General features: G+C 46.3%; 1 protein-coding gene across 1 annotated transcript in view; it reads left to right on the plus strand.

The window, feature by feature from the left end:
* SLC17A9 (solute carrier family 17 member 9) overlaps positions 1-22,900 on the plus strand; it is a 39,463-nt gene that overhangs the window by 8,055 nt on the left and 8,508 nt on the right. The window contains exons 2-10 of the mRNA XM_082226244.1: positions 5,879-6,076; positions 6,993-7,132; positions 8,842-8,941; positions 9,994-10,124; positions 10,757-10,853; positions 13,632-13,728; positions 17,202-17,289; positions 18,261-18,295; positions 20,917-21,032. Of these exons, the coding sequence (XP_082082370.1) occupies positions 5,879-6,076; positions 6,993-7,132; positions 8,842-8,941; positions 9,994-10,124; positions 10,757-10,853; positions 13,632-13,728; positions 17,202-17,289; positions 18,261-18,295; positions 20,917-21,032 (1,002 nt within the window). The remainder of the gene's footprint in view (positions 1-5,878; positions 6,077-6,992; positions 7,133-8,841; positions 8,942-9,993; positions 10,125-10,756; positions 10,854-13,631; positions 13,729-17,201; positions 17,290-18,260; positions 18,296-20,916; positions 21,033-22,900) is intronic.

Raw genomic sequence — 22,900 nt, forward strand, 5'->3', positions numbered from 1 at the left:
CCCCCAGCCTCCAGATCAGGTCGGGGAATAGCGGGATGGCGGAGCGCCGCCATCCCGCTATTCCCCGACCTGATCTGGAGGTTGTGGGGCTGGGGGGGGGGGAAGCAGGCTTGCTTCTCCCTCCCCCAGCCTCCAGATCAGGTCGGGGAATAGCGGGATGGCGGAGCGCCGCCATCCCGCTATTCCCCGACCTGATCTGGAGGTTGTGGGGCTGGGGGGGGGAAAGCAGGCTTGCTTCTCCCTCCCCCAGCCTCCAGATCAGGTCGGGGAATAGCGGGATGGCGGAGCGCCGCCATCCCGCTATTCCCCGACTTGATCTGGAGGTTGTGGGGATGGTGGGGGGGAGAAGCAGGCTTGCTTCTCCCTCCCCCAGCCTCCAGATCAGGTCGGGGAATAGCGGGATGGCGGAGCGCCGCCATCCCGCTATTCCCCGACCTGATCTGGAGGTTGTGGGGCTGGGGGGGGGAAGCAGGCTTGCTTCTCCCTCCCCCAGCCTCCAGATCAGGTCGGGGAATAGCGGGATGGCGGCTCTGCGCCTCCCCGCTGTCCCCAGCTTTTGGGTGCAGGCTGCTGCCCGCAAGCCTTGCGAGCCTGCGGGACATCCCGCCGGGCTTGCAAGACTTGGGATAGCTTCCTGAAGCCTGGAGAGCTTCGCACCATAGGACGCACACACATTTCCCCTTCATTTTTGGAGGGGAAAAAGTGCGTCCTATGGTGCGAAAAATACGGTACATACATACATACATACATACATACATAAACAAATACCCTGCCCATCTGGCTGGGTTTCCCCAGCCATCCAACAGAATATTAAAATACAATAGTCTATTAAACATTAAAAGCTGCTCTAAACAGGGCTGCCTTCAGATGTCTTCTAAAAGTTTGGTCGTTGTTTTTCTCTTTGGGAGAGAAAAACGTTGGGAGGGCATTCCACGCGGCGGGTGCCACTACCGAGAAGACCCTCTGCCTGGTTCCCTGTAACTTGGTTTCTCGCAAAATGACTTTCTTTCTTAATACACAACTGTATTGGTCCATGGGGAGGCGGAATCTAAAATGGACGGTAGAGCCGTACTTTTACCCATGAAGTGTGAAAATAAAAAAGTTCCTTCCAGTAGCACCTTAAAGACCAACTAAGTTAGTTCTTGGTATGAGCTTTCGTGTGCATGCACACTTCTTCAGATACACTGAAACAGAAGTTGCCAGACCCTTCTATATAGTGAGAAGGTGGGGAGGGGTATTACTCAGAAGGGTGGTGGGAATGGAATGGGAGATTGGCAGATAGCTGAGATGAGCCTGTTGACGACTCTTAACGACTGCAATAGGTCTTACAGGAAAAGGCAAGGGGTGAGAAGGTGAAAAATGGCTTAGTCATGTATAATGAGATAGGAATCCAATGTCTTTGTTCAGACCAGGTCTCTCCATGGTTTTAAGTTTGGTAAACCCCTTGCCTTTTCCTGTAGGACCTATTGCAGTCGTTAAGAGTCGTCAAGAGGCTCATCTCAGCTATCTGCCTATCTCCCATTCCCACCACCCTTCTGAGTAATACCCCTCCCCACCTTCTCACTATATAGAAGGATCTGGCAACTTCTGTTTCAGTGTATCTGAAGAAGTGTGCATGCACACGAAAGCTCATACCTAGAACTAACTTAGTTGGTCTTTAAGGTGCTACTGGAAGGAACTTTTTTATTTTGACTATGGCAGACCAACACGGCTACCTATCTGTAACTGGAACCATGAAGTGTGCTGAGTGATCTTTTAGCCAGGCGCTACCTCTCTGCCTACCTTGGAGGGCTGGTTGTTAGGAGGATAAAATGGCGGATTGGCGAAAGGCCATGTTCGAAAGTTCTGAGATGCTCAGAGGAAAGGCAGGGTGCAAATGTATGACAGGAGGACCAACCAAAACGCCGGAGTTCTTTTGTGAGCAAACATACGAGTTCTGCAGAGCCCTTCATCGCACTGGATGTTAAGCAAAAGGGCAGGGAGAGAGGGGTATAAGGCTAAGGAGTAGGGATGATATTAAAGCCACAATGTCCACAGACTGTCAACAGACCCAAGATGCCTTGGTTTCCTAAGGAAGGCCAAGATCCTATTACCCAAGCAGAGTACAGTGGTGCCGCGCAAGACGAATGTCTCGTAAGACGGAAAACTTTCTAGACGAAAGAGTTTTCCGTTTTGGAGGTGCTTCACAAAACGAATCTCCTATGGGCTTGCTTCGCAAGACGAGAATGTCTTGCGAGTTCCTGCGGGGTTTCCCCCCCCCCTTTTCTAAGCCACTTATCAGCTGATCCAATAAGCCGCTAATAGCGCTAATCCGCTAATCCGTCAATGGGCTTGCTTCGCAAGACGAAAAAACCGCTAGACAAAGAGAATCACAGAACGGATTCTTTTCGTCTTGCGAGGCACCACTGTATTTGGAAAACGAGATAGTAATCTATAATGCCTTTTGCATTTCCCCCTTTCCCTCCTGTAAAATGTGTGCAAGGGGTCAACCTGGTGTTTGCAATTCGAACGGAGAATTATGTCGTAATTGCCCGCTTTCACTGTGATCTCTCCGTGTTTCAGCCAGCGCACAGGTCTTCCTCTGTCCCTCTTTCTCAAAATTCAGAACTGTGTTGCTTCTCTTGCACAGTCTGCCAAGCAACCCCTTTGGACCGCCTCCTTGCAGGTGGACGCGCTTATTCAGGGAACATCTAGAGCCAGAACAGGAAAGTTAAAGTTCTTTTGTCAAAACCCGGACTCCCATTCTGAGACATTTTGGGTCAAGCCACCATAATGGACGTGGTAATCCGATAGCAAACTCCCCACGTGCTTGTATGGACCCTAAAAAATAAGGGGGGGGGAGAGTTGTTTATGCTGAGAGTGGAATTGACCCTTCTTTTCTTGCTGGAAAAATATTTGTCCTGTTGGTTGTTAAACATTATAAATCGGCTTCGCTGCTTGCTTTCATTTTTATTTAACAGAATGTGTGGATACTGCTTAACTGAAAAACATTCCAAGCTCTAAGCAGTTAACATACGTTAAAACGATCAATGCAAAGCCAGGAGCCTAAAAGCAGGAAGTCCTTGGGGTAAAAAATCAAAATATAAATAAAACCAGCATTTAAAAATGTACATTACATAGAAATTTTTTAAAAATACGCACCATTTTTACATGGCTTAATGGTGATCATCATTGTCAATTGCACATGGTATTTTGCCCGCAATGTATGCTATAGGCATTCAGCAATTCTTGATGATGATGATGATGAGAGTTAAATATTTTCATGAGAACTGGGACAAATGACCTGGGTTAGTTGCAGTCCCCATTTAGATGGGTCTTATTCAGCAGAGCAAAGCAAAAAGGCAGGTGTCCAGCTCTTAAATTCTGCCTTTCTACCTCAGTGGGAAACACAGGCTATTAAGGGAAATCTACAGTGCTTAAGAATAAACAGATACGGACCTGTATTCCATTTGCAACTAACTGGCTAGCAGGTTTGCTAATGTATTATAAATAAATTTTGTTCGCTCAAAACGGCTGTGGAGTCGGAGAAGGCATCCCTTGCCAAGAACTGTGTTCGCGGGAGGCAGGAGCGAGCGCTTTCTCATTTTGCCCTCCCGGAAAGGATTTGGGCGGCATGCCAAGTTACCGTCAGGATTGCTAATCCACTGCTGGGGCCACCGTGCCAGCTCAGTTCAGGATGACAGGTGAGTGGCAGGCCTTTTGAAGGCCTGTGACAATGTGAGGAGCTGCTGCGGGAAGGGAGACCAGTTGGACTTGCCGAGGCCCTGAAGGGAACCTGCCTTGCCTGCGCTATGTGATCTGAATCAGATTGAGTGTAACAGGCACGAAGGGTGATGGGGAAGTGACAGCCGGCCTGCAAGTCAGGAAGCCCCTGCTTCAAATCTTGCCTCTGGAAAGCCAACCTCTCTCGTCCTCGGCTGTTCCTCTGCAAAGTCGTAAGAGTCAGGAAGGACCTCAGAGGTTACTGAGTCCGTCCCTCTTCCCAGTGCAGGGAAATTATTAAGTCGCCTTTCACGCACATGTCTCATGGCAAGGCTCGAAATGCAGTAAAGACAGTTGCAAACAGCACAGAAGTAACAGCAGAGGCGTTTAAAATGTTACCGGAAAAATCCGAGGGCTCCCTTGGACAAAACAAAGACACCAACCAGGATAACTTGGAGCAAAACAGCAGCCTGTAGGCTTGGCCTTTATTGAACTGTTGCAACAGGGTGTTCCCCTCACTTGCGAGAGAGAGGAAAGACCCAGAAAGATGGTGTGCAAGACCTTATAAAACCTTTTGAAATTCCCCTCCTCCAGGTCAAGCCCACCCCCAGAAACATCATGCATACATTACAGAAGGGGTTGACATCATGCATACATTACAGAAAGGAGGGATTGAGGGAGGAGTTGTGGTGGTAACCTGAGTGTCCTGTCACCTGGCTTTCCCCCTGCCCATGAGTCACTTCCAGGAGACAAAGGGGAGTTTGCAGTTTCCTGCCCCCAGAGGGAAGATCTGATCATTGTCCTTTGTTTCAGTCCATGCTGAATCCACTACCATATGCAAGTTCTTTGTGTTCCTGATTGTCTTCTGTCTGGGATCATCAGGGTTGACATAGCAACTGGGCAGGGCTCCTGTGGATGTGCTGGGATGGTGAAGAGATTATGGCTGACCATAACCAAGCCACCCCCCCTTTGATAGTCCTTGTCATATGGAGTAAAATAAAAATGGAACAGTGCAAATCCGATGTATGGTTGATTTTCTATGAATTTATAACAGAAATGTGGCGTATGTAGTGTGTGAGTGTGAGTGTGTGTGAAGTTTGTACAAACAGAATGATTGGGGTGGGGGGGGTTCCTGCTACAAAAAGCATTGCCAAGTCGTCTTCTTTTTGGCGATCACTGGTAGCTGAGTAAGATTGTGCTGCTCAGCCATGGATACAGCTGCCGAGCCGCTCAACTGCCTCATTCCTTAAGTTGGAACAACTGAATCTGTATCCACCACCCATGTGCCGGTTCATGACTACGGGCTTCCAGTTTTCACAGTCCTTCCCCCGTTACCATTTGCTGATCGCCATGACACTTTTGGGGAGTTTAGGTTTGGGATGAGTTTTTGGGAAGACACCTACATTGGCTCCCAGTGCGTTTCCAGGCACAGTTCAAAGTGTTGAATTGTATACCTCCAGTATACCTTAAGGGTGCGTCTCCACCCTCATCGTTTTGCCCGGACACAGGTCCAGCTCTGAGGGCCTTCTGCCAGTTCCCTCACTGTGAGAAGCAAAGTTACAGGGAACCAGGCACAGGGCCTTCTCGGTAGTGGCGCCCACCCTGTGGAATGCCCTTCCATCAGATATCAAGGAAATAAACAACTATCTATCTGACTTTTAGAAGACATCTGAAGGCAGCCCTGTTTAGGGAAGTTTTGAATGTTTGATGTTTTATCGTGTTTTTAATATCCTGTTGGAAGCCACCCAGAGGGGCTGGGGAAACCCAGCCCGATGGGCAGGGTATAAAAAATAATAATAATAAGGATAAATGATAGAGGGTAAGGACTTGCTGAATTAAATATCTGAACTGGAATACAAAAAGGGAGGTGTGAGGAGGTCAGGAAACTAGTAAATGAAGTATATGATATGAAATTATTGATCCTTTTTCTTTTCCTTTTTTGTGTTAACTGTTTTCTATTTTGTATTTTTCATGTGTTTTGTTTTTCTATTTTTGTAATTCTTTTTGTTTAATTATATTAGGGTTATTCTTTGTCCTTAATTTTTAAGTTTAAACTTTGAAACTTTCTAATGTTTGTAAAACTTCAATAAATATTACTTTAATAAAATAAAATAATAATAAATAACAACAACAGACATTTTTTAAAAGGAGTGTTCCTTTCTCTTGATGTTTGCAGGCCTGAATCTCGAATATGGACCGTAGCGTTGCTACTTGGGACCTGCTTACTCTACTGCACGAGGGTCGCCCTCCCCATCTCTGTTGCCGCCATGAGCGCTCACTTCGACTGGGACAAGAGGCAGTCGGGCATCGTGCTGAGCAGCTTCTTCTGGGGCTACTGTCTGACCCAAATCGTCGGAGGCCACCTGAGCGATCGGTATGACTTGTCTCGCACTGTGCCCCTTCTAGAGCCAAAGGGAAGAGCCACGCTTATTTGAAATCCGCTAGATTTAGAACTTTTTATTTCGCCACTTGGATTCTGAGTGGCAGCTGTCTGTGGCTACTAACCCTGAAGGCGGGGTGGATTTGATTTAAATCAAATCAGTTTAAATCACTAGTCCGTAAGACTTGATTTAAATCATTTTTTTCACAGAAAAACTCATTCTTGCTGGTATCATCTTAATATATACAATCAGGTTTCATTTTTGGAATAATAGTTTTTACAGTTATATCAAAAATTACTGATTTGGTTATACTATTAGAAATACATAGACAGATAATTATGAAATTATTGTGAGGTTAAATAACTGTTTATATCTGGACAACTTTTTGCTGCACTTTATTGGAAGGAGAAAAATAATCATTTCCTTAATAACAATTTAAACAACTTATTTAACTAAAACAATAGCATTATTTCATATATATCCATGTTTGTTAACTGATGTGGTTGAACAACTTTTTAAAAACAAACAAACTGAGACTGAGTTTTAGCACACATGAAAAACTTAAATCAAATCCTTATTTCCTTTGGACTATAATGTAACTTAAATAGAAAACTATCTTTAGAAAACTTTTTCCTCCAAAAGCATTTTATTTATAAATCCGATTTAAATTTTTAAAAAACTGATTTAAATTTTAAAAATCCGATTTTTAATTTTTAAAAAAATCATTGATTTTTATCCACCCTGCCTGAAGGCTATATCCTTCATTTAGAGGCAGCATGCTTCTGAATATCAGTTGTGGCACTTAGGTCCTACTTGCAGACTTTGCATAGGCGTAAGGTTGGGAACTTGGGACCTGGAGTGCAGAAAGCACCCTTGGGGCCGGTACCCTGACTCTTCTCTGCCTTCTAGGATAGGAGGAGTGAAAGTTATCCTTCTCTCTGCATCCGTCTGGGGCTCCATCACGGCCATCACCCCTCTGCTCACCTATGTCGGCTCTGCTCACCTGGTTCTCATCGCTTTCTCCCGGTTCCTTATGGGCTTGCTGCAAGGTGAGACAATCTGCTTCCAAGACTGTCCCAAAATTCCCAAGAAACGGACTGTGGGAGCTCAGCCAATCAATGATCCAAAAGGAAGGAAGGGAATGAATGAATGAATTTACTTAGGTGCACCCACAAAAAAAAGTGCAGCCTAACTAAAATGTTTCACCAGTTCTTTCATTCACCTGGACCGCTCGTATCACGCCATGACCGTTTGCCAAAAAGGGCTTGCAGGCAGCATGCACATTGCAGCATGTGGGGATGTTCAGGGAGACAGGAGAGGATATATTGTTTATTAATATGCTTTCTAACTTGTGCTAGCAAGTTCCTTTACTTAGCAGTAGGGCAGTTCATAAAAACCTTTTTTTAAAAAAGAAATGCCTGCTCCAAAGGACTTATTTTACTACACTAGGAATTATATAGCTATATCTGAAATTTCATGCATATCAGTTAATATCTTGACCCTGCTCCATTGAATTGAAATTTCAGCCTTCATGACATGGGACATATTGTATTTTAATATTCTGATGGAAGCTGCCCAGAGTGGCTGGGGAAACCCAGCCAGATGGGTGGGGTATAAATAATGAATTATTATTATTATTATTATTATTATTATTATTATTATTATTATTATTGGAAGACGGCCAAGTAAACAGCTATTTTCTTGGAGGAGGGCAAATATATTAACTGATTTTTTTTTTTTTTAAGTTTCCCATTCCCCTTATAAACATGCAGTGGGTAGCTGGTTGCAGGCTTGTGTACGCCTCTCACTATTAGGTTCCTGGTAAGTTCCCTTATATCCGTCTTAAAAGAATAAACACGCCACAATCTTGTGTAAAACATATAAAAGTAGTTTATTCACATTCTGTTCACAGTTGGATCCCAGAAGGCAGACTTAGTTACATGTGGAGCTCTCCAATATGGGGATAATCCCAGGGTCCTCTGTTGGCTGAAAGTCAACAGAGCATATCTAGCTAAAAGCTGCTCCAACGATGGGGGAAGTCAAAAAGAAAGAGAGTGCTGCGTGCCTTGTCCTTTTGTTATCTGGACTGGTAAGGTCACGCCCACCTCTAGTCACATGCAAAGGAAGTACGTCCCAGCCAGGAGGAAACAGGAAGTTTTCAGCTGGCTGGACTGAACATTCCCCTGCATGTCCACTCTAGGAAAACAAGGAATGTTGTACTTGACTGCTACTTATGTATCACATCCCACACAGCATGTGTCAACCTTTATCCAAAGATGCATGTGGAGAAAAAAGCCCTGCTTGCCCCTCCTGGCAAACGTTTGGATAGGCAGTGCTCACAATATTCAGGGTTTGGGAGGGAAAGGTGCCAGCAACAGAATGTTGACAAACAGCGCCATTACAGTCATACCTCAGGTTGTGTCCGCTTCAGGTTGCGTTTTTTCAGGTTGCGGACTGCTGAAACCCGGAAGTACCGAAATGGGTTACTTCCGGGTTTCGACAGTCGCGCATGCGCAGAAGTGCTAAATCGCGCTTTGCACATGCGCAGAAGTCCCGAATCGCAACCCGCGCATGCATCCTGCACAGATCACATTCGCAACCCGAGCGTCCACTGTACTCTGTTGGGTGTGGAATTAAAAAAGAGAGACAAATTTCTTAGGCAATCAGTGGCAAAGAGGAGCTGTGTAGCGTTCACAGGACCTGCATCAAACCTGTTGCTGATTATAATGGAATTTCCTCCCTCTCGACGTTTTATTAGGGGTTTACTTTCCTGCCTTGGCAAGCCTGTTTTCCCGGAAAGTGCGGGAGAACGAAAGGGCATTCACATACAGCACGGTTGGGACAGGATCTCAGTTTGGGTAAGTTACAAGATAAATTCTACTAGTAGAGTCGTAGAATGGGAAGGGGGCCCCTTAGGGTCATCTAGTCCAACCCCCTGCAGTGCAGGAATCTTTTGCCCAATTTGGGTCTCAAACCTGAGACTGAGAGTCTCGTACTCTACTGACTGAGCTACTCATGCTCCTTTTCCCGCCTCTCCAAATCTGTTTTTTTGCAGCCTGACGGGAAAATAAAAAAAGAGGCTAAACAGCGCAACCGCAATAAAAGTCATATTATAATAAAAAAATATTTTTCCCAATTTTTTTATTAATCTTCCAAAAATTTAAACTAACAAACAAACATGCATCATAACTGTACTTATTCCAATCTTAATGACATTGTTAAGTGACTTCCTCAAATTCCCTTGACTGAATTTCATTATATATCATTGTAACAGTTTTCCAAAACAAAATCTCATAAAATTTACTTAATCCTCTTAACATCTTTGTTTCTTTTCATCTTTACTTTAAACATATTATTCTGTAACTTCACATATTTAAATCCTTAGCCTATCTACTTTTTTGCAAGTATTTCTATTCAATTTATCTTAGCATATTTAAGTAAATAGTCTTTGAAATTCTTCCATTCTTCCTGGTGCTCCTCCTCCTTCTGATCACGGACTCTTCCGGTCAGGTCGGCTAGCTCCGAAAAATCCATCAAAAATTGTTATTATTATTATTATTATTATTATTATTATTATTTGTTATTTATACCCCGCTCATCTGCCTGGGTTTCCCCAACCACTCTGGGTGGCTCCCAACAGAATATTAAAAACACAATAAAACTGGCAAAGCATTACAGCACTCATGATCCACAAAACAGTATTAACAGCGTTAACGAACAAACAGCCCAAAACAAACAGCACTGCTGAATTCGCAAAATTCACTCTACCCACCCCCATGACTCTCGCAGAGCAAACAGCCCCCTTTTGAAGGACGGAGGGTGGGGTCAGGCAGGTGGGAAAAGTCCTTGCCTGGTTAGCAGAAAATCCCATTTTCCCTCCTGTTGTCCTAATTCTCCCTCCCCCTTCCAGGACGCTGGTGATGGGGGCTGCCGGGTCCCTGCTGCTCGACTGGTATGGCTGGAAGAGCGTCTTCTACTTCTCTGGGGCACTGACGTTGCTGTGGGTTTACTGCATGCGCAAATACCTCGTGAATGGAAAGGGTAAATGACACTTTCAGTGCAAGGTCTCCCTCCCAGCTGATCATCAGAAACCTGAAGTGTGCTTTTGTGGACCTCATAGAATCATAGAGTTGGAAGAGACCACAAGGGCCATCGAGTCCAACCCCCTGCCAAGCAGGAAACACCATCAGAGCACTCCTGACATATGGTTGTCAAGCCTCTGCTTAAAGACCTCCAAAGAAGGAGACTCCACCACACTCCTTGGCAGCAAATTCCACTGTCGAACAGCTCTTACTGTCAGGAAGTTCTTCCTAATGTTTAGGTGGAATCTTCTTTCTTGTAGTTTGGATCCATTGCTCCGTGTCCGCTTCTCTGGAGCAGCAGAAAAGTGGCATTTGTGGACTAAAGTGGCATTTGGCACAGGGTGTGAATAAGGGATTGTGGGAAGGATGAGCAAAATAAGCTTTGCAATTGCTAGAAAATGAATCGAAAGAAGCCAGCACTATGACAAGGCAGGTATGAATTAGGTTCTTGTTAAAAGATAGCTCTCTGTTAATGCAAATAGATAGGGAGAATGTTTAGATGTTAATATACGTCCGTTTCAGCCCCTGTATGCATTGATTCTGGATATTATTAAGCCCTGGGTTTAGATATGTCTTCTTTGCTTTACGCAGAACTCATCATCCCTTTGGAAGACTTAGCAAAGGGCCTCTCCTTATCCAAACAGACCAAAGTGCCTTGGAAACAGATATTCAAAAAGGCCCCTGTATGGTAAGTCATTGGCATGTATTCATCCGTCCAGTTCTCATAAAGGCCAACCTTTGCTAATACGGCTATATGTGCAGGGGCCCTTCATGCAAGTGGGGTTCCTGACCACGCGAAGAGTTCTCCAGATAGGCTAGCAAAGAAGCAGAAGTCAAGCAGAGTAGAGCAGGGATCCCCAACCTTCGGCCCTCCAGATGTTTTGGACCACAGTTCCCATCATCTCTGACCACTGGTACTGTTAGCTAGGGATCATGGGAGTTGTGGCCCAAAACATCTGGAGGGACGCAGGTTGGGGATGCCTGGAGTAGAGTCAACTGGTGCCTCTATGCTTTCAGATATGTGAACAGGGCTACGTTTGCACTGCTTCCACCTACAGATCATTTTTACTTCTTTTTCCATTCTGGCCGTGACTGGTGCTCAGCTGCGTCTGCTTTCAATTTCTTTAAAGGTAAGTTTCTAGCCCTCATGGTAGCTTGCTGTTTGTCCGATTCTCTACTTTCCCCAGTAAACCCCACATCCACCCCACAGTTCACAATACATCAGCAGCTGCCTTATACCGAGGGGGTAAAAAGATGCTGTTACCCTTTCCATCCTCCATTTGTCGCATGCAGCACTGTTTCCCTTCCACTTCAGTTCATCTTCTGTCAAAGACCATTATTTGTCTCACTTTCCACTATGATGAAATTACATAATTATGAATGTTAGAATGATGTTGGTTTAGAAATTATGTGGTTTCTAGCTGTAATGATTATGTAAAAAGAAAAGAAAGGCTTAAAAATTTAAATGGATAATAAGGAGAGGATTTGCTGAATTAAAATTTGGGAATTGGAATACAGAAAGGGGAGGTACGAGGAAGTCAGGGAAGTAAGTTACAAGAAAATAGGGGATTGAAATTATACTTGTTTTTTTTCCTTGTTTTGTTTGTCTGTATTAATGTTTTGTCTTGTTATTATATAATTTGTGAAACTTCAATAAAATTTAAAAAAATAAATAAAAATTACATAATTAATTGCAGTGGAACCTTGGTTCTTGAACGGCTTAGTTGACAATCAAATTGGCTCCCAAACACTGAAAACCCGGAAGTGAGTGTTCCAGTTTTCGAACGTTTTTCGGAAGCCAAACATCCAATGCGGCTATCAGCTATTATTTCTGGGGCGCCGGTGCCAATCAGAAGCCGCGCCTTGGTTTTCAAACATTTTGGGAGTCAAAACGGACTTCCAGAACGGATTAAGTTTAAGAACCAACATTCCCCTGTACAGTGGTACCTCTGGTTACATACTTAATTTGTTCTGGAGGTCCGTTCTTAACCTGAAACTGTTCTTAACCTGAAGCACCACTTTAGCTAATGGGGCTTGCCGCGCCGCCGCGCGATTTCTGTTCTCAACTTGAAGCAAAGTTCTTAACCCGAGGTACTATTTCTGGGTTAGCGGAGTCTGTAACCTGAAGCTTATGTAACCCAAGGTACCACTGTACTCACATTACATTGTCGTTATGTTACTCCACCCCATTCATTCCAGTGCAAATGAAACATAATTCAAACGGTTGGGGGGGTGGGGGTTGGAATAATCAATTGCATATTGTTTGTGGACCGAAGGCACCAACAACAGTGAATATCAATCATGTTTGCCAGATTGATTTCCTTTCTGGACATAGAACAAGCAAGCGGACATCTTATTCCATCAGAATCCTCCAACATCCCTGTTTATATCCCATCTCGCTATTTGTCCTTCTAGCAAGTCCCATGTCATCTATTTTGTCTGGCAGTAAATCTCCAGGGTCTCAGGGAGAGGTTCTTCCTCTGTACCTGAGTCTTCTTCAAGTGGAGATACTAGGGACCAAACCTGAGACCTTCTAAATCAGGGCTGGAGAGCCTTGGACCTTCCAGGTATTGTTGGACTCCATCTCCCAGGAGCCTCAGCCCCATGTGGCCAGTGGTCAGGGGTGATGGGAGTAGTTGTCCAGCAACAGCCAGAGGGCCAAAGTTTCCCCATCCCTGTTCTGCACATGCTCTGTGCCTGAGCTGCCAGTTATAGTACTTGCTCAGTTTCCTTGACAACGTGTATGTGTGTGCCCTTGAAGCTGATCCAGAAACTCCAGCTGGTGCAGAATGCCGCAGCGAGGCTCCTTACAGGGTCCTTGCTGCGGGATCACATTCATCCAGTTCTTTATCAACTGCACTGGCTCCCGGTGGAGTACAGGGTCAGGTTTAAGGTGCTGGTTTTGACCTTTAAAACCCTATGCGGCCTAGGACCCATGTACCTATGGGACCACCTCTCCCGGTATGCCCCGCAGAGGACCTTAAGGTCCACAAATGACAACACTTTGGAGGTCGCAAGGTGGTTAGATTGGTCTCAACTAGGGCCAGGGCCTTTTCAATACTGGCCCCGACTTGGTGGAACGTTCTGTCACAAGAGACTAAGGCCCTGCGGGACTTGACATTTTTCCGCAGGGCCTGCAAGACAGAGCTGTTCCGCCTGGCCTTTGGTTTGGACTCAGTCTGACCCTTATGTTTCCCTCCCCTTACGGTTTTGATCTATGGGCTATTATTAAAACGAGGCTGCATTTTAAATTGTATTTTTAACCTGTATTTTAAATTGTTGTTTTTCCCCTCCCCTATTATGTTTTTATTGTAATTTTACTGGTGTTAGCTGCCCTGAGCCCGGCTCTGGCCGGGGAGGGCGGGGTATAAATAAAAAACTATTGTTATTGTTATTATTAGTTTTGTGCATACCCTAATGATCCACCACATCTCACTGTGGCTTCTCCTGTATATCTCCCCCCCAGGGCAGTGATCACAGCTCAGCTGTGTGCGGCTGGCTCCTTTTTCACCCTCCTCTCCTGGCTTCCGACTTTCTTCAAGGAGACTTTTCCTGATTCCAAAGTAAGCTGGCATTGTGGATAAGAAGGAAAGAGAAGGGCAGTCGAGGGGTTGTGAATGGCTCCCAGAAGCATAAACAGAGCTTCCAGCTGTCAGTAGGATTCCCAAGTGGCAACTCCTGCCTGCCCCTTTAAAAGCAGGATTGGAAGAACCTGTGGCCCTCCAGATATGGTTGAACGCAACTCCCACCAGCCCCAGCTGATGCCCAGAGGTCGGGGATGATGGGAGTTGTAGTCCAGAAACATCTGGAAGAGCATAGGTTCCCCATCACTGTTGCATTAAGGCAACCTTTCTGTGCTGGCCCCGTGGGTTACCCGAGAGGCGGGGTCCAAGTCCGGTCCGTGGTCAAAGGTGCAACGGGCAGGCAGTCTGTAGTAGCTGAAGCTGGGTGCAGGGCAGGGAGTCGGGTGAAGTCAGGAACAGACTTGCAAGCAGGGAGCCAGGGTGGGTCAGGAGCTCAGGCGGGAAAGCAGGACAGCAACCAACAATGTTGCTCCCGCAACTTGGGACTGGGGCTGGCTGGCTTTTATCTGCCCCGAGGCATAGGGCGGCCCCGGTCCACAGGTGACTTGCCTCTCCTGGCCTGGAGGTGAGCACTCCTCCTGCAGGAACTTAGTTCCCTCCGCCTCTCTGCCCTGAGCCTCTGCAGCTCAGGAGAGGCTGGAGGGTTACCGGACCCAGAGGCAACCCCAGCTTCCCCTGACGGGGCTGAGAGTGGAGCACCTGCAGGCAATAGATCCTCCATCACCTCGGGAGCCAGAGCAGACTCAGCTGGTGCCTGCACCTGAGGACCCAGCACAGGTGAGGACCCTTCAGGCTCATGCCCCAGCCCCGGCTCAGCTGGTTCTGGAGGCGGGGACTCCTGTGCAGCAGGCTGGGATCCCTCAAGTTCAGCATCCGAGTCCGAATCCCAGGCCATCACACTTTGTCTCAAGGCCTTGATTTTTCATTTAGTAATTACATCAGAGAAATGTTGATGATTGGCAGGGGTGGCGACTTGCCCCCCCTCCCACACTGAGGGGGCCTGGCCATGTGACATGTCACATGATACCATCCAGAGTGTGCTGGGCAGGGGTGGGACTCGCAGAGGTAGATCTTTGCCCTCGCTTGTCCCAGTCGCTGCCAAGACCCTGGGCCCCAGGTAGTGGAACAGGTGGTCCAAACATAAAAGCAAATTTCGAGGGACACGCATGACCTTTGGGGCCAAGAGATTTGTCCTTAGTAGCAATTGAAAGAGTTTCCCCTACGCTAACAGTAAGTCGCTTCGAGACACTTTACATGGGAAGCAACCGATACTCTAAATTAATAATAATTCCTATTTTCTGCAACATCTCTAAGGTGGTGTTCTTTTTGCTTATGCGTCTTACTTATTTATCCATTTATATTTAAAAAACACCTGTATACCCACAGTTTCATGGAAAAAAAATCAGAGCCATTTATAACAGTAGAAACTGCTTCCCCCCCTTTCTTGCTCTCTTTTTATGCTTTTGTTTTTATATAGATTAGGTTTGCTATCTTGTTGTTTCATTTTTTAAAAAGCTTTGATTAAAAAATGATGCCAAAAAAGTAAAACAGATCAAATATTACAGGATGTGTTTATCCAGAATTGTCTGCGTATACTTTGGTGGCATAGAAAAGTTTTCAGCGACTGCCTCAAGGTTCGTGTAGAGACATTCCCTGCTGAATCTCATGGAAGAGCATTCCAGAGGGTTGGACACGGAAAGCTCTGTTGTATGAGCCTTACCAACTCGGGGGTACAACCAGTGATGCTCTGGCAGATGATCTCTCTGTGATCAAGCTGGGATTTAAGGGTTCAGGTGGTCTCTAAAGCTGCGCTGCAAGAAGAGGAGGTTTGCATCTTTTAAAATAAATGCAAACCACATAGAATCATAGAATCATAGAGTTGGAAGAGACCACAAGGGCCATCGAGTCCAACCCCCTGCCAAGCAGGAAACACCATCAGAGCACTCCTGACATATGGTTGTCAAGCCTCTGCTTAAAGACCTCCAAAGTAGGAGACTCCACCACACTCCTTGGCAGCAAATTCCACTGTCGAACAGCTCTTACTGTCAGAAAGTTCTTCCTAATGTTTAGGTGGAATCTTCTTTCTTGTAGTTTGGATCCATTGCTCCATGTCCGCTTCTCTGGAGCAGCAGAAAACAACCTTTCTCCCTCCTCTATGTGACATCCTTTTATATATTTGAACATGGCTATCATATCACCCCTTAACCTCCTCTTCTCCAGGCTAAACATGCCCAGCTCCCTTCACCGTTCCTCATAAGGCATCGTTTCCAGGCCTTTGACCATTTTGGTTGCCCTAGTTTTTACAGTTGCGCTAGTGCACACATGGTGCTTTCAAAGAAGCACCCAGAATTGGACAAGTGTACATCACACTAGGCTCATGCTCACAAAACACTCTGGTAAGCATTTGTTGCAAATGTCCTGTTGTCTGCACTCTGCTGTTACTTAATAATTGTATAATTAGGGCTGCCATGTGTCCGGAATTACCCGGACACAGCCGGAATATGGCAGTCAGAAACAGCATTGCTTAAACGTCCATGAAAACCGGGACATATGTCAAGATTTTGGCGATTTTTCTTTTTGTCCTCATTTTCACTTTTTGAAATATAGCAACCCTATTGTATTAATACAGGGGCTGTGAATTTTAATCCTCTGTCGGAAGACTCAGTGTGGTAAAACTGCACCACCTTCTGTTCAAATGTGCACACAGCAAATGAATTCTTCTGATAAACAGGTGTTCAATCAGCAATGATTTTTAAAAACAGGGTTAGCTGAAGACATTTTGCTGAACTGAGGTAAAGATCCAGGAACTCTTTGGCGGTGGAGCTGAGAGTTTGTTTGGACCCTGGCTGAGAACCCAGAGGCTGAGAGGGAGGGTGTGTCAGAAAGGAAAGTGAACTGACCCTGATTTTTATATATTGCTCACTTCGTAGTAATACAACATATTTATATGTAACTGCATATTCCTATAATACTTTCGTTTATGCTATTTGTTGTTGCTTCTGCTTTTCTGTACAAACATATTTTTAAAAATATATTAAGCGGTATAGAATTTATTAAATTTTTAAAAGATGGGACATTCTTCAACCGAGGGTCCCCTGATATTGTTGGACTTCAACTCCCACCACCCCTGAGCAATGGCTAAGCTGGCTAGGGAATGATGGGAGTTGTAGTCCACCATCATATGGGAACCTAAGGCCATGAGACAGCGCTGAACCAAATAGCCAAAGAAATTGACTTGGTCTGAGGCTGTTTGCTTGTTATGCCAGCACCACACGACCCCAAGAGGCTTCTGACACAGGGGCCAGGCAGGATCAGGCCATGTTCTTGTAAACATTCGAAGATGCCTGATTCAGGGCCAGATCTTGATCCATATTCTCTTGCACTCTCAAGGCCTCTGTCAGTGGACTGGCACTTTGTGTGTGTGTTCATGTTTTCCTTTTCTCTCCTTTCAGGGATGGGTATTTAATGTTGTGCCTTGGCTGGTGGCGATCCCGACAAGCTTGTTCAGCGGATTCCTTTCCGACCAGTTTATCAAGCAAGGTAACAATCCCTTGGGATGTTTTCCCTCTTTCATCTCTCCATGCTGGTGGTTGGGCAGGGGCATGGATGGAAATCCAACAGGTGTAGCTTTTATTCCAAAGCGTCACCTGCAGAACTTCTGCTTGTTGTGGGCTTGCGTGCCTCTTAAAAAGCACAGGACTCTTGCCAGGAAGAGTATAACCCATCGCCAGAGATGGGGTCTCGTAGGAGAGGCAGGTAGAAACCTATCATCAATTTTTCATCGTCTGCCACAATTGTACAGTCATACCTCAGGTTACAGGCGCTTCAGGTTGTGCTTTTTCAGGTTACGGGATGCCGAAACCTGGAAGTACCGGAACAGGTTACTTCCAGGTTTCGGTGGTTGCGCAGAAGCGCTAAATCGCGCTTTGCACATGCGCAGAAGCTCCAAATTGCAACCCGCACGTGCGCAGCTGCGGGTTGCGAATGTGCATCCCTCACGGATCATGTTCGCAACTCGAGCGTCCACTGTATTGCTCTTTTAGGGTGTTTTAGTTTTATAATAAGCGAAGGCACGCCTTGAAACTTCTAATCCAATCTCCACCCACTTTTGCCTCCGGTCCTGCCCCCCAAAAAGTTGATAAGAAGAAGAAGAAGTAGTATTTTATTGTTTATACCCTGCCCACTCTGGGTGTCTGCCAACAGAACACTAAAAACAGAATAAAACTTCAAACATTAAAAGTTTCCCTAAACAGGGCTGCCTTCAGATGTCTTCTAAAAGTCCGGTAGTTGTTTATTTCCTTGACATCTGATGGGAGGGCATTCCACAGGGTGGGCACCACTACTGAGAAGGCCCTTTGCCTGGACCTCAGCGTCCAGGCTGAACTGTGCAATGTGGCCCTTGTACTGCAGAAACCTCTGTGTAACAGCCCTTTGGATATTTAAGGACAGCTGCTGCGCTCGGCTCTTTAAACTGCTCCAGACTTTCTGACACTCTTTCTTTCCCCTTCCAGGATATAAAGCAATCACTGTCCGTAAGTTCATGCAGGTGAGAGAAAAAGACCATGAATGTGCAAACAGGTTGGCATGACAGGAACACGTTTCCTTGTGCAAGGAGATCTGCAAGGTCTGTTCTTTGCGTTACAGTCAAGGTGGTACAGAAGACGGAGGGAGGAATTCAGCACTGCACTAGTACAAATGTTCCTGCTTGCCGGGCGAGATGATCTCCTCTCTCCTCCCCCTGTAGGCTGGCTCTTCTGGGGGGTTCTCTCCTGACCCCTGCCTCCCCAAGAGCCAATTGAGGGGGCACAGGAGGAAACAGAAGGCCCTTGTCCTGGTGGAAGTCATTGTGTGGGCTTCTGCTAGCAGGAACTAGTTAGTTGACTCTGGCTTAGGATGCCAAGTGAGGACCAGGGAGACACAGGATTGAAGCCCACAAAACTGTTAATAATAATAATAATAATAATAATAATAATAATAATAATAATAATAATAATAATAATAATAATTTATTAATACCCCGCCCATCTGGCTGGGCTTCCCCAGCCACTCTGGGCGGCTTTCAACAAAATATTAAAATACAGTAATGCATCAAACATTAAAAGCTTCCCTAAACAAGGCTGCCTTCAGATGTCTTCTCCAAGTCAGATAGTTGTTTATTTCTTTGACATCTGATGGGAGGACGTTCCACAGGGCAGGTGCCACCACCGAGAAGGCCCTCTGCCTGGTTCCCTGTAACTTGGCAGTGAGGGAACCGCCAGAAGGACCTAAGCACTGGATCTCAGTGTCCAGGCGGAAAAATGGGGATGGAGACGCTCCGTCAGAAATACTGGACCGAGGCCATTTAGGGCTTTAAAGCTCAGCACCAACACTTTGAATTGTGCTCTGAAACGTACTGGGAGCCAATCTAGGTCTTTCAAATCCGGTGTTATGTGGTCTCGGCGGCTGCTCCCAGTCACCAGTCCAGCTGCTGCATTCTGAATTAGTTGTAGTTTCTGGGTCACCTTCAAAGGTAGCCTCACAACTTCTGCTTGTGGAATGAAACTTCCCCTTCCTTTCCTGCCTCTGCCGAGTGCTCCTCGCACCCTCCGCAAATGCTTGGCGGAACCCCCCAGAGCAGATTTTTTTGGGTGTAGAAATTGTAGAGTTGGAAGGGGAACCCCAGCGGCCATCTAGTCCAACCCCCTACAAAGCAGGAATCGTTTGCCCAGTATGGGGCTTGAACCCACAACCCTCAGATTAAGAGTCTTGTGCTCTACCAACTGAGCTATCCCTTGGTGTGGATGTGCAGAGAAGGAAGAGATAAGGTTCCGATGGCCAAGTGGAAGATAGGCTTGCTCAGTGACTTCATTGGGTAGAAATCCCTGCCCAGCCATGTAACTTACTGTATTACCTGGGGCTAATCATTTATGTCTTTGTCTGGCCTTCCTTAGAGGGTATTTCTTGTGCTGTTAAAAGCAAGGAGGTAGGAGAGAATAACTTATGGTGCTCTGACCTTCTTGCTTGCCTTTCTCAGGACACATGAGGTCTAAGGACGCCCCTTCCAATTGTGATTTTTAAAGAAGTAATTACAGGCATGCAGAGGGGAGTTGATTTTGGCACTCGTGATAGTTGCTCCCACCAACCCATAACTGCAGGATGGGAAGGGGGATTTTGCTGCAATGGGTTGGGGGGAGATTATACATCCCTGCCCCATATACTGCTTTCGTAGTTAAAATCACAATTCCCGTTGTAATTAAATTACAAAACACACAGCATGGTTGGAAGCAATACAGTGAGCTTCATATGCAATTGGGCCTTTACTGGGTAGTAAGTTAAACGTGGGGGACGCGGGTGGTGCTGTGGGTTAAACCACAAAGCCTAGGGCTTGCCGATCAGAAGGTCGGCGGTTCGAATTCCCGTGAGCTCCCGTTGTTCAGTCCCTCCTCCTGCTCACCTAGCAGTTTGAAAGCACGTCAAAGTACAAGTAGATAGATAGGTACCGCTCTGGCGGGAGGGTAAACGGCGTTTCCGTGCGCTGCTCTGGTTTGCCAGAAGCAGCTTAGTCATGCTGGCCACATGACCCAGAAGCTATCTGTGGACAAACGCTGGCTCCCTCAGCCTATAGAGCCAGATGGGCGTGCAACCCCAGAGTCATCCACGACTGGACCTAACGATCAGGGGTACCTTAAAAAGGTAAAGGGGACCCCTGACCATTAGGTCCAGTCGTGACCGACTCTGGGGTTGCGGCACTCATCTCGCTTTATTGGCTGAGGGAGCCGGCGTACAGCTTCCACTTCGCGGGATTCGAACCGCTAACCTTCTGATCGGCAAGTCCTAGGCTCTGTGGTTTAACCCACAGTGCCACCCGCGTCCTTAGGGGTACCTTTAACTTTACCTTTAAGTTAAATGTGGGGAAGAGCTGCTGCCAGTCCGAGTAGGCAATATTGGCCTAGGTTGACAAACTTGCTATGTCCCATTGAACCCCGTGGCACATTGTTCTGATTAACCTTCGCAGGAGTAGCTAGCTGGCTTCCCCCATTGTTCAGAATTTGATACAGATAGTGGCTTGTTGGTCCCAATGGTGGCTGGGAAACAGTGGTCAGGTAACGATAGCTGAAGCTGCTGTCACCCCATGTGCTAAATTCCGTGCCAGCTAAATTTGGTATTTTGACTTTCTTCTCCTTTAAGGTCGTCGGCTCAGGGGTTTCCAGCATGTTTGCCCTGTGCATAGGTCACACCAACAGTTTCTGCCGTGCAGTTGTGTTTGCGTCGGCCTGCGTGGGACTACAGGCCTTCAACCACAGGTAATAGAGGAACACCTTCTCAGTCCAGAACCGCTCTTGGGGACCCCAGATGCTAGCCATTGTGGTGGGATTGGGTTGCAGAGACCTGAGTTCAGATCCCCGGCCAGCCATGGAACGTGCTGGCTGGACCTCAGCCTGGTCTGCCTCGCAAGGCAGTTGTGAGGTTCTGCTGCGCTCATTTCTTGGAAGAAAGATGTGATGAGTCGGAGTGGGGAACCTTCGTTTTGCGAGCCAATTTCAGCCCACCAGGCCTCCCCAATTAGTTCTGCGAGGCTGTTGTCCCCAAGTCCTCACCTGCGACGTCAGGTATGGGGCAGGTAGAGGCAATGCTGCAGAAGGCAGGACTGAGCTCCCCAGGCATCAGCTGATCATAGAATCGTAGAGTTGGGACCCCAAGGGTCATCTAGTCCAACCCCCTGAAATGCAGGAATCTCTGCCAAACATCCATGGCAGACGGCCATCCAACCTCTGCTTAAAAACTTCCCAAGGAAGGAGAGTCCACAACCTCTCATGGAAGTCCAGCTCTTACTGCCAGAAAGTTATTCCTGACGTTTAGTCGGAATTTCCTTTCCTGCCACTTGAAGCCATGGGTTCGAGTCCTACCCTCCAGAGCAGGAGAGTTCGGTCATGCTTGCTTCAACTGCCCTAGTCAATCCTTGCTGGGAACGGTCTCGCCTGCCCAAAGCTTGCAGAAAGCAGGATTGAACTGTGTGGGGAGTTCAGTCCTGCTTGGACAGTATCTCCTGCTGGTACGTGAGCGTCTACTCCTGGGTTTTCATTTCTTTCTTCAGGGTTCCTTTTCCAGAAAATGTTTCCTGCATCTTTTACTTTTTTGCAGCAGCAGCAGCAGCAGCATTCCAGCTCTCTCTTAATCAGGGGTCAGCAAACTTTTTCAGCAGGGGGCCGGTCCACTGTCCCTCAGACCTTGTGGGGGGCCGCACTATATTTTGAAAAAATAAAATAAAAAAGGAACAAATTCCTATGCCCCGCAAATAACCCAGAGATGCATTTTAAATAAAAGCACACATTCTACTGATGTAAAAACACGCTGATTCCTGGACCGTCCGCGGGCTGGATTTAGAAGGAGATTGAGCTGGATCCAGCCCCCTGGCCTTAGTTTGCCTACCCATGCTCTTAGTAAAATTCCCGTAACCGGAATAAACAATATTAGATTCTGTTTCTCAGAGTCTTTATTATTTACAAAAGCTTTACACTTGTCATGAATAAAGAAAAATAAAGAAAGAAACATAATCTTTTCTCTCTTTTAGCCATCCAGCCAGAGACCTAATGCTGACTCATTCACCTGCTCACTTACACTGACCCAAACTTAGTTGATCACATGTCCTAATAAGGACACCTGTTGATGGGGAAATTTTCCGTTGCCTAGCAACTTCTTCAAGACCATTTTTCAAGTTTCTTCCAGAATATTCCAACATCTCCCCACCCCACATGGGCCAACTTTGACAAGTGGGTTGTTCAGTCTGCTTGTCAATCACCTGGCACCATTATGATGCGAAAGAAAGTGCTGTATTTTTCGCTCCATAAGACGCACCTAGTTTTTAGAGGAGGAAAACAAGAAAAAAAACATATTCTGAACGAAACAGTAGATGTATGATTTTTGTGGTTCATGCTGTGGCCACAGACATGTGATTTGACAGTGAGTTTGGGGTAGCCCAATGCAAAAATCCTGAGAATTCATGTGGATCCGTGCTTTGTAACCACGTTTTTGCGCCATTGCGGCCCCACGAAACAGTGGATGCATGTGGTTTTTTGGTGCAGGCTGCAGCCATGGACATGCTATGTGATCTGGTGGTGAATGTGGGAGACCCAGTGCAAAAATCCTGAGGATCCATGGGCTTTTACCTCCC

Source organism: Podarcis vaucheri (genome assembly GCF_965113315.1).
Source record: "Podarcis vaucheri genome assembly, chromosome: 6".
Classification (NCBI taxonomy): Eukaryota; Metazoa; Chordata; class Lepidosauria; order Squamata; family Lacertidae; genus Podarcis; species Podarcis vaucheri.